At 34.4% G+C, this 11771-nt stretch overlaps 3 protein-coding genes across 8 annotated transcripts; 2 read left to right on the forward strand and 1 right to left on the reverse strand.

Moving 5' to 3' along the window:
* The first annotated feature begins 1685 nt into the window (after window positions 1-1685).
* On the forward strand, window positions 1686-2803 carry LOC111442653 (protein ENHANCED DISEASE RESISTANCE 2-like). The gene has a single exon (XM_023080112.1). The coding sequence runs from the start codon at window positions 1849-1851 to the stop codon at window positions 2782-2784; it is 936 nt and encodes a 311-aa protein (XP_022935880.1). The 5' UTR covers window positions 1686-1848; the 3' UTR covers window positions 2785-2803.
* LOC111442654 lies at window positions 2607-5747 on the reverse strand. 4 transcript variants are annotated; one of them, XM_023080115.1, is made up of 3 exons: window positions 5393-5595; window positions 5202-5296; window positions 2607-2710 (listed from the first exon to the last, which is right to left on the reverse strand). In XM_023080115.1, exons 1-2 carry the CDS (start codon window positions 5486-5488, stop codon window positions 5237-5239), a joined length of 156 nt encoding a protein of 51 aa, XP_022935883.1. In that variant the 5' UTR covers window positions 5489-5595; the 3' UTR covers window positions 2607-2710; window positions 5202-5236. The 4 variants fall into 4 exon arrangements, with proteins under 4 accessions (XP_022935883.1, XP_022935884.1, XP_022935882.1 ...); XM_023080116.1 differs by lacking the exon at window positions 2607-2710 and adding an exon at window positions 4279-4510; XM_023080114.1 differs by lacking the exon at window positions 2607-2710 and adding an exon at window positions 5607-5747 and having other exon boundaries at window positions 4818-5296; window positions 5393-5522.
* A 1595-nt stretch (window positions 5748-7342) lies between these two features.
* Window positions 7343-11188, forward strand: LOC111443614 (probable protein phosphatase 2C 59). 3 transcript variants are annotated; one of them, XM_023081512.1, is made up of 9 exons: window positions 7343-7447; window positions 7728-7971; window positions 8563-8690; window positions 9301-9399; window positions 9474-9632; window positions 10253-10339; window positions 10420-10511; window positions 10587-10661; window positions 10819-11188. In XM_023081512.1, exons 2-9 carry the CDS (start codon window positions 7889-7891, stop codon window positions 10963-10965), a joined length of 870 nt encoding a protein of 289 aa, XP_022937280.1. In that variant the 5' UTR covers window positions 7343-7447; window positions 7728-7888; the 3' UTR covers window positions 10966-11188. The 3 variants fall into 3 exon arrangements, with proteins under 3 accessions (XP_022937280.1, XP_022937281.1, XP_022937282.1); XM_023081513.1 differs by having other exon boundaries at window positions 7346-7447; window positions 7854-7971; XM_023081514.1 differs by lacking the exons at window positions 7343-7447; window positions 7728-7971 and adding an exon at window positions 8342-8366.
* Window positions 11189-11771: the final 583 nt, after the last annotated feature.

An 11771-nucleotide genomic window follows, 5' to 3' on the forward strand; every position in this document is an offset into this window, starting at 1 on the left:
TTAAAAAAAAAAAAAAAAAAAAAAAAAAGCTTAAAAGAAGTGTTTGCAAATGTTTAGGGTTTAAAGGCCTTTTGTTTGTTGTTTTATATATTGTTGTAATTGTAATTTGTAACCTTTCCCACTTGCAGTGTTTCCTTCTTTTTTTTTTTTCTTTTTCTTTTTATTGCAATAAAAAACGATAAAAACTGTCGACTGAAATCGAAACTTGGTTCGACCGGTTTTAAGATCGTGGTACTGCCACCAATACGTAACAGGTCAAAGTGAATAATATTAAATGGCAGTTGGTTTGAGTTGTTACACATAGTATCAGCGCTAGACATCGGATAGTGTGCCTGCAAGGACGTTAGGCCCCCAAGAGGGGTAGATTGTGAGATCCATGTTGGTTGTAAAAATGGAACGAAATAATTTTTTATAAGAGCGTAGAAACCTTTAAAATAGACACGTTTTAAAATTGTGAGATTGAGGTCGATTATTATATAAAATAATAATAATAATAATTTAAAACACTTTTCACATTTATATTTGAATTAAAAATAAAAAGGAAAAAAAAAAAACATTCAAGTTTTTAGTTGTAAATTGAGGCCCAAATTCAATGCTATTAGATGGCAGCCTAAAGAAATCAGGGGATTAATGTAGTTATCTCAATTAATTAATATGCAAGTTAACTATCAATATATTTTTTTCTTTTTTTATAATAAATAATCATTAATCTCTATGTTGACTAAATAACATTATCTACTTAGTTATATTTACAACCATATTTTTTAAAAATATAAACCTAAAAAATGATTTAAGCTTTTTGATAGTATATTCAACATTAATATAAATACTCATTAATTTTACAAAATTTATAAACTTTTAAAATTTAAATAATACCTAAAATAATAATAATAATAATAATATCTTTATGGGGAATTTTGGATAAGTTTCAAACTTAAACTTTAGTTAACATTTCAAAATATTTAAAAATTAATTTTGAACTTTCAAAAGTTTCATTAATATCATGATATATAAACAAAAAATACTCATAATATTACTTTTAAGAAAAAATAATTTAAAAGTTTAGAGATGATTTATGAGGGATAGACAGACGATTTTTGTCCATATATTAATGATAATATATATTTTTTTTTAATTTAAGGACTATTAATACCAATTTTAAAATTTTATGAGTATTTTTTAAGAATAGTATTAATCGGAAAATAAAGAAAAGTAAAGGGGTGTGTTGTAAAGCCTACATGATTTTTCTCGGAATTTAGACAACTAAATTGATAGGTTAAATAAATGTATTCAGTAACTATGCTGCATTTGTAATATGTTGAATAGTTTACGTAGTCAGTTAGGTAACAATCTTTTTACTTTTAATTTATTAAAATATATATTTATTTTGCCAAAACATTACGAAATGGTTGTCCAATTTCAAAATAATTTTTTTTTTATTGCAACCTTATTTTAATTTTTTAAGTTCAGTTTGTAAATAATATTATTTGTTTTTGCATTTATTTATTTATTTTCATTTAGAAATTAGGCAAGAGCTGTTAAAAATCACATTTAATTTCCTATAAATACTGCATTACTGTGGCTATTGTCAACTCTGAATTACATCTAATTTACTTGCATTTCACTTGCATTTGGTGAGATAAAATTTCCATCATAAAATAAATAAATAAATACAGGAAAATCGGGGATAAAAGGCAAAGGATATTTAAAAAAGAAAAAAAGAAAAAAAAAAGAAGAAGAAAGGAAGGCAGAATCCCGTATTTTGCTTGAAGCCAATGCTTCCTTCCTTTCCCCTTTGCTTTTCCCCCTCATAACAAACTCCATTGCAGCGATTTCTATTGAAACAGAATGATTACCATTCCTCAGAACCATCAGAGAAAATTCCCCGACGCCGAAGATTGGATCTCCGAGTCCATCAACGGTGGATCCTTACGCCACGTCGATCTGCAAACTGGAACCAACGGCTGGGCTTCGCCTCCCGGCGATCTTTTCTCCATCCGCTCCAAAAACTACTTCACGAAACGGCAAAAATCGCCTGCCGGCGATTATTTGCTTTTCCCTGCCGGAATGGACTGGCTGAAATCAACTTCCAAACTGGAAAACGTTTTGGCGCGTGAAGACAATCGCGTGTCTTTATCTCTCCTTCGAGCACAAGCCGAAGGAAAATCGCTGAAGAGCTTCATTTTCGCCGTGAATCTTCAAATCCCCAGCAATATTGACCAATACAGCGCCGTGTTCTATTTCGCTACCGAAGATCCGATCCCGACTGGTTCGCTTCTCCACCGGTTCATCCACGAGGACGATACCTTCAGAAACGAGCGGTTCAAGATCGTGAACCGGATCGTGAATGGACCGTGGATTGTGAAGAAAACCGTCGGAAATTACAGCGCCTGTTTGCTCGGAAAGGCGTTAGCGTGCAGTTATCACAAAGGTACGAATTACTTTGAGATCGATGTCGATATCGGGAGCTCGGCGTTGGCATGCGCGATTCTGCGATTGACATTGCTCTACGTTAATTCCGTAACGATCGACATGGGATTTCTGGTCGAGGCAGTTACGGAGGATGAGTTGCCGGAGAGATTAATCGGCGCCGTTAGGGTTTCTCAGATCGAGATGGAAGCGGCGGCGGTGGTAGAATCGGTTACTGGACCGCCGCGTCCGTTAGAGAACGGTAAGGTGGATCAACTGCTGAAGTCGAGCAACGACGATTCTGAAGAAAAAATTTGTGATACAATAAATGAAATTCTTCGGATTGAAGATTCTGCAAACGTAATAAAAGTATGAATTCTGCAACAAAACAAAACATCGGATTCTCGAAGCTTCGAGGTTTTTCCTTTTTTTTTTTTTTTTTTTTTTTTTTTAATTAACAAAAATTTAATATTGAGTTTTTTAGTGGCAAATGCATTGCTCGCTATTAGATTTCGATGGAAATGGTTTTTGTTAGCATTGCATATATATATATATAGAGAGAGAGAGAGAGAGAGAGATTAAGTTGAGTCTCAATCTAATCTACAATTTTTTTTTTTTTTTTTCTGGTTTCAATTTAACATCCCTTTCGTAATTCCCATATTTTCAAGTATTTCTTGTTCTTCCTTTTAACCATATTTTCAAGTGATCTTCCACAATTGATCGAGCTCTTTGTTGTTCTCTTCAACAATTCCATATCTTGGTTTGCTAGCTCCTCTCTTCAATGGATTAAATTTTGATGTTTGGATCTATTTGTTTAATAATTCACTTGTGATTAAATCATAAAAATGTGTATACTAAGTCGATACATTTTAAAAAGAGTATCAAAATTAATAGATTAAATTTATAATTTCAAAAATTCAGGTTAAAATTTGTAATGTAATTAAATATCATTCAATATACTAAAAAAACTAAATAAAATAAACATATAATTCTTCCCCCCAAATGGTTCGGTATGTTTAAAATTTTTCAACTTACTCTTGCACAATGATATGATATTATCTACCTTCAGCATAAACTCTCATGGTTTTGCTAGTTCCCTAAAAAAAAACTCATATCAATGGAGATGTATTCCTCACTTATAAATCCACAATCAATCTCTTAGCCCACGTGAGACTCATCTGCTAGCATTCATACCCACGCCACCCTAATATTTAAAATCAACTGGCCAGCTAAAGTAACAAAATTTGCAATAACAATAAGGTACAAACTTCTTCCTGATATATGTGTAATGGATCAACACATTCAAATTTAAAACAAACTTCTTCCTGATATATGACTCCATATCTTACGGAGTCGGATGATTTTGGAAATTAAGAAATGATCATAACAAGACATTTAAAATAAAGAAATGCAAAGAAGCCACCGTTGATACACTACTGAAAGGAAACAAGTAGATTAGTGTTCATTTTCTTACCACCCCCAAAAGATAGGGCTCTTAATCGTTGTTTCCATGCGAGCTTCAATTGAATTATTTGCAGTACTTTACTTCTTCTGTGTGTCTCTAAATCCTATATGAATACTGCTACTGACATACTATAAAGTCTACAGCAGACACTATAGTTCAACATACTGATATAAATATATCGAACAAAAAAGTGATAGAGAAATAGGAACAGGTATTCATTTATTAACAAAGAAACATGTTCAACTATGTGTTAGAAACATATTCAGCTATGTGTAAGGATTATTGAGGGGAGTAGTCATACTTTGGGTGTATGAAATCTTTTGGGAAAACTAAAAGTAAAACCACGAGAACTTATTTTCAAAGTGGACAATATCATACCATTGTGGAGATCGTAATTCTTAACATGGTATCAGAGTCATGCCCTTAACTTAGCCATGCCAATAGAATCCTCAGGTGTCGCACACAAATTGTAAGCCTCAAAGGTGTAGTCAAAAGTGACTCAAGTGTCGAACAAATAGGAGTCGAGCCTTGATTAAGGGGAGGTTGTTTGAGAGCTCCTGAGAAGAAGGCTCTATAATGTACTTTGTTCGAGGGAAGGATTGTTGAGGATTATTGAGAGAAGTAGTTCCACATTGGCTAATTAAGGGAAAGATCATGAGTTTATAAGTAAGGAATACTATATCCATTGGTACGAGACATTTTGGAAAAACCAAAAGCAAGACCATGAGAACTTACGCTCAAAATGGACACTATCATACTAATGTAGAGGTCGGAGTTCCTAACATTACTTATCATAAAACTTTTGAGAAATGAGATCTAAAAGCTTTGTGCCAACCTTGTGCATCTTGGGTTTGAATAAGAAAGTACATGTGCAAGTGAGAACGTAAAAGTGCGTCAATATGCTTTGTTCATTACAATCCAGCTTCGATTCTATAACTCCCTCGACATTGAATAGTTAAGTATAACCATTCATTGAATACAGCAATCTTTGTTGACGGTAATGAGTTTCTAACATTGCTCCTACTGATGTACACTATTCACTATTAGTTTACTGTATAGCATTGGCTACTGGAAATTAACGTTTAGTGTATCTCTACGAAGCATGGCGGAAAGCTACAGAACCAGCTATAACTAGACCGATCGATTATAGATCAAAGAAACAGAGGAGACAACCTATTTCGACCGACATTGAAGAAAAGATCTGCTGTGTATCATTCTCAACTGTTAGGTACAGTAACCAGTAATAGAAATGGTATCAAACACGTTTTTCTGTTAGCATTGCAGCTATGAGCTTCGTAAAGAATCAAGAAATTAGGGTTCCACTAACCTTCTTGTCTTCCGCTAAGTAAATCAAACTGTTCTTTAATGTGCTTTCCGCCTTTGAGGCCTGTTGTCCGTCGCTAATCTGTAAATCCAGTAGACCTGAGACAAAACTTCGAGATCAAATGATGAATTTCGCACTTGAAGCGGCTGTGTTATAGAATGAAAACGCGAAGGCTGGAGTTGAAATTGAAGTACCAGAGCGAGAACATGTGCGGCAATTAGAATAACAACGATAAAAGGCACGACATCGAGAATCCACGGCCTTGAATCAACCTGTTGCTGGTTCGCCATTGCAGATAGAAATCGATCGCGACTACGATACCCCTGGCTTGCCAACACTTCGATTTGTTAGGTCGGACTAGAAAGTAAAGCTAGAGAGAAATGAAACTTGAGCAATGATGAACTGAGCAGGTGAAGAAGAAGCAAAGTAATGGATCGTCGTTAATGGAGTCCGATCCGACCGCGCAAGAGCCACATGTCTACACGAGACTCCACCGCCGAAGAAGCTCCATAGAAATCATGGATTAGGACGCTCTCGCATGGCCCAATCAAAACGAGAATTCGGCCCGATTTCACAGTCCCCATGACCCATTTACCGCCAACATTAATTTATTATAAGTGCAATTAACTAAATTTAAATATCCATTTTGACAAATATATAATTAATAACGAAAATATTCAACTTAGAGATTTAGAAAGAAATTAAAGCTGCGCGGGCAATGTGCAATTAACTATGGCTATGGTGACGTGTACTTGAGATGCCAGCATGCTAATGCTGTCCCTATTGTTTCATACTTGCTTCCAAGTAATCCCTTGCCATTCAATTAAGCAATCTAATCGCAATTAATTAAAGGTCAAATGGTTAACTAATTTAATTTGACTTAATTAACTTATAATAAATCAGATTTTAACGAGCTTAAGTTTATTTTCTCAATTCCTTAGGTTTATATATTTGGATTTCTAAAACATTCGATAAATATCGTCTATTTTTAATTTTCAATTTTCATAATTTTATTTTAGGTTCAACAAAAGAGGTCTTAATTTGTATTTTTATTTTTATGTTTAATAAATTATTGACATATTTAATATTTTATGTTGAATACGGCAAAGATCGATAAATTAAAAGTTCCTAATCTATTTAATATTTTTTAATTTAAAATTTTATTAGATACAAATTTAAAAATTCAAGGATATTAAAAAGTAAATATACACACTTTTTAAATTTAATTAAATATTTTACAAAATAAAAAATAAGATAAATTTTATTATTTTTTAAATATGCATATTTTAAACATTTTTATATAGATTTATTGGATAATTTTAAATTCATATATATTTAATCTATAACATTTCATTATATCTAATAAGACATTAATTTTTTCTTTTTTCTTTTTTATAAAAAAGTGCACACATAAAACTTAATTAATCTATTAGATATAACTTTTTTAAAATTATTTTTTAAAACCAGATAATTAGAAATAAAAAAACTCGTGTGTATATATATATATACACATGGCCGCACGGATGTAAAAGAAAGGAAAATATACCATGTAGCTAAGGTTCACAAAAAGAGTGGTGTACCTTTTTTGTATGTGCGCCACGTATGTGTTGTGGGCCCGAGAAAGAACGGGTATGCCTATTCCAACTGCTCTTCAAAATTTCTCACGGTGGCATTGACTCAGTCCTACCGTAAGCTCACCTCTTCCTACGGCGACGCCTAATTCTTCGAGACTATTAACCCCGACACATCGTAAATTACCTTTTTTTTTTTTTATATTATTTTAAAATTTTATTAATTTTTTTAAAATGTGATATTATTGAGTATTTTTAAACTTTTAAAAAAATTTAAAAGCATTTTCGAAGTTATAAAAAAAAAAAGTTAAAAACTTTTTGTAATAAAGTATCAACCAATTCTTTTGGATAAAAACATTTTTTAAATTTTATTAAGAATTTAAAGACATCATTAAAAAATTTAAAAATATTTTTTATAAAAAAAATAGTCTTTATTTTATTTCATCATTACTATTTTTTCTCTCGTTTTTAGTAAAATAAATACCAAAATTTAAAATATCTGCTCTTATTTATCCCCAATCTTCAAATTTCTTTTCCGAAAAACTATATAATAATTTTTTTTAAATTTAGATTTTCCTCTTAGCTGCCCCAACAAACCAACATCCCAAAAAGTGCAACAAAATCCTCCCCTGTTTCGTTTTCTCCCTTGAACGCTTCTTCTTCTTCTTCTTCCACCAGGTATTCTTTCTCTAGAAACTTCTCTCTCTAAAACTTTCTAACTTAGTCTTCGTGTTTGTTGGTTTATGTTGTTGAATCATTTGCTATATGGTTGTAATTATTGGTCCAATTATCATCATCGCTGTCTGATGTTTTCGCCGAAACTTTTGGGTTTCACACGGCGTCCGTGTTCTCGAAAGATATAAGATCCGTGTTATTGCATAATTTTTCAGGATTATTTCTGTTTATTGTGAAATCTGAAACCGGAGGGTTGTGGTTGTGGTTGTGGATATAATTTCAGGTTCCGGTTTGATTTCGGCGGTTCCGCGGGCATTCGAGGAACGCCTTGTTCCTTCCACTTCTGTAACCATAGCTACGAGAACTTGTTTGTTAGTTTTATTTTTTTTTTGTTCCATTTTGATCGAAGGGATTGGAGCTGGCTATGTTCAGAGCCTAGACAACATGGGCTATCTGGATTCAGTCTTGTCTTGCTCGAGCCAGATTCATGCTGCTGAGGAGGCACCTGTTAGCGGCGGGGGACTTAGGTATTCGTAGTTTTTTGTTCGTAAATTTATCTGGTGGTTCCAAAGCCGTTTCGATTGATTAATATATTCTTCTGTGAATTTGCGGTTTCGTTTTAATTTCGATGTCAAAAGAACAGAATCATATTAAAAGTTTGGTCGTGATTTCTGAGTAATATTATTCCTTAATTGTGTAAGCGATTGTTAGAGGTATCCTCAATCGATTGGCTTTGAAATATTTCGTTGTTTATCCTTGTAAATTGCTTTTAATTTTAGATTCCTTGACGATCGCCTTCTCTGAAACGCATGCATAGTCCGTTCATCAATTCAATTTTGCGATTGACTGGCAATGATGACGTTGACTTGCAGTAACTCTGGCTCCATTTGAAGGATTAAATCTCAATTTCAGGGCTGTGGAGGTTGAAGTTTTTCTTATGGTTTTATTGTTAGTAGGGAAGTTGATTGTGCTGATAGACGATTTTGATTGTCGACGTTCTTGGATCGTGCTTTAGCCTCTCTACTTATTGAAGAGTTTTATCGTTTCCTCTTTCTGATTAATTTTCATTTGTGACCGAAGATACTCAATATTGAAAATGTATTTTTACTCAATGTCAGTCAGAATGGAAAGTTCAGCTATGGATATGCTAGCTCTCCAGGAAAGAGATCTTCGATGGAAGATTTTTACGAGACACGAATCGATGGTGTGGAAGGAGAAATAGTTGGTCTATTTGGTGTTTTCGACGGTATGTGGAGTTTCCTCTTCGACATCAATGTTTATATCTAATTTGCATTGCAGCTACAATGGTTACTGCCAAAGAATTGTGTTTCTGGTGATATGCAGCTATATTTTGATAAGTTTTGGTAGTACAGTATTCAGTGGACCGATATATGGACGAGAATATTTATAAATTTTGCGTTTGATTCTTCCTCATCTTACAACAAGGTGATCCTGAGTTTTAGGATTTTATTCATTAGATTTTTCGTTGTATTTTGGATTCACATGACTTTTTCAACGCTTTCCGGGTTCTGTAAATTCTTTTGACTTGTGTTTGTGGTCCACAAGTGTTATTCATTGGTATTAATGATAGCTCAAGAACTATGCACAGGGGTTTTTGTGATATCCCACATCGGTTGGGGGAGAATGAAACACCCTTTATAAGGGTGTAGAAACCTCTCTCCAGTAGACGTGTTTTAAAAACCTTAAGGGCAAGCTTGAAAGAGAAAGTCTAAAGAGGATAATATTGGCTAGTGGTGGGCCTGAGCCGTTACAGTTTTCCCTGCTCCCTATTGTGGCTGCTCATGTACCTGGTAATTTCAAGGAGGAACTCCAAATATCTCCTTTTTGTTGTTTAGGTCATGGCGGAGCACGAGCGGCGGAGTATGTTAAGCACAATCTTTTTAGTAATTTGATCAGGCATCCAAAGTTCATTTCGGATACCAAATCTGCTATAGGTACAATCTTCTTTGATTTGCTCGCCTGACTAAATTTTTCTGTTATCTCTAATCAAATGACTGTTTTTGTGCAGCCGATGCATACAACCACACAGACACGGAATTTCTGAAGTTGGAAAATAATCAAAACAAAGATGCTGGATCAACTGCTTCCACTGCCATCCTGGTTGGTGACCGTTTACTTGTTGCAAATGTTGGTGATTCTAGAGCTGTTATTTCCCGGGGTGGCACTGGTAAGAACGTTCATTCATTCCTGTGTTGTTTGGCGGAGGGTTTCCCGACCCTCTCCTCTTTTTAAAGTTTGGTTGATCGTAGTTTGTAAAGTTATTACTGTCGTTAAGTTTTGTGACTCGATGTTTCTTATAATTCAGATTTTGGTAGTCCTGTTCGGTTCATGGAATTTCCTCTTGAAGTAACGTGGTCGAATTTTTTATTCTATGAAACGTTGGAACGAATTTGGCGTTGGTGATAATTACCTATAGAAAAGAATTCTTGCATTGCAGTTTTAGTATAGATGCAAAACCAGATTTGATTGCTTCAATAATACTTTTACTTGCGAATTAGAGGCTATCCTTGTTCTTTCTGAGTAATACGGGGAACGGAACATGAACGCGTTCTTAAATTTTGAAGGAGGAAAGCACGGTCTTCTCTCTCCGTGGGAGTGTTTCTAAAAGAATTCTTCTTGCTTATAATATATCATATATTTATAGTTTCTGCCATTTCTGATATAGAACTATATGACAGTTATTATCTCCATGCGAGTTGAGGACTTGTTGAACTTGAATGATTAAATGCTCACGACTCTTTTCCCTCGTTTTCAATTATTTTACCGTTAATCTTTTATTTCATATAGCCATTGCTGTCTCTCGAGATCATAAGCCTGACCAAACTGATGAGCGACGACGAATCGAGGATGCAGGAGGATTTGTGATGTGGGCTGGTGAGGTTATCATACCCTTTATCATAACATTTAAAGAACGATGGCCATCACATTTTACTGACTGGATGTTACATGAACAGGAACTTGGAGAGTTGGAGGTGTTCTTGCTGTCTCACGTGCATTTGGGGATAGGTTGTTAAAGCAATATGTTGTTGCTGACCCGGAAATTCAGGTGCATTTTACGTTGTTGGCAACCTAAAAACGAATACGCTATTAGGAACCATGTGTCTAAACCGTTAACTTACAGGAGGAAAAGATTGATAGCTCACTCGAGATTCTTATACTTGCAAGCGATGGACTGTGGGATGTCGTCTCTAACGAGGTTTGCAAAGTCCTTTCATTTCATTTACCATCGGTTTACAACTCTCAATTTTGACGTCAAATTGCAAGTTCTATAAACATCCATAACTCATGATCTGGATGGCCAGAGCCTCATCTTAGAACTATAAAGTTTACCAAACGTTCAATACCTTCTTCAGGAAGCTGTTGCTATGACTAAACCAATTCAGGACCCAGAAGAGGCTGCAAAGAGGTTGTTACAAGAAGCATGTCAGAGAGGCAGTGCCGATAACATTACTTGCGTCGTCGTCCGTTTCTTGGCGAATCAAGGAAGTTCCTCAGGGTAAGACTGTTTTTCCTAGCTTTTTCGCTCTCCGATTCTGAATCGCAATGTTCGGTGGCTTATAGGAAATTCCAGTAACATTGTTGATTGTACTATAAAAACGATATAGACATAACGAGAAGTTGTCCGGTTTGTTCTTTAGCTTCGAGACTGGTGGTTGTAGAAATTTGCATTTCTTAATTTGTTAAGAGTCTTAATGGAAGTGTTAATGTTTGTGTTGTCTTCAACCCGTCCTAGTAGTATCATCTTTTTTCTTCTGGTCAACGGAATTTGATCCACTTAGTATTAATTTTTATTTATTAGTTAATTCATAAAATTTTAATTTGGAAAGTGTTAAAATCATTTATATAATTACCAAATTAGTATAAATGTCTATAACTCACTTTTTTTTCTGTATTTGGCAATTTCCGAATATCCCAAATATTCCAATCTGTTTGTTTGGAGAATTATTCCGGTCTCTCCACACTAATAAATGCCGTTTCCTTGAAAAGCAAACGCGGCTTCACGTCGCCGCACGCAGTTTTTACCGATGGTTCGGTGCACTACAGCTCGTTTTCCAACGCCAAATGAAATTCCCAAGTCTAACTTACCTGTTTTAGCTTTTCTTGCCTTCCAAGAATGTCGACATTTGCTGTCATGCCCTCGCTCAATTTTCCATTTGTCAAATGCCCCCCTTCTTCATGGGCCCCACCTCCACCTCCTTCCACTTCGTGCCAATCTTGATTCTCTCATTTACATTACCAAAAACTTTACTCTCACAATATTAAAAAAAAAAAAAAAAAAAAAAAAAAAAAAAAAAAAAAAAAAAAA

The sequence above is a fragment of the Cucurbita moschata genome, unplaced genomic scaffold (assembly GCF_002738365.1).
Source record: "Cucurbita moschata cultivar Rifu unplaced genomic scaffold, Cmos_1.0 Cmo_Scf00005, whole genome shotgun sequence".
Classification (NCBI taxonomy): Eukaryota; Viridiplantae; Streptophyta; class Magnoliopsida; order Cucurbitales; family Cucurbitaceae; genus Cucurbita; species Cucurbita moschata.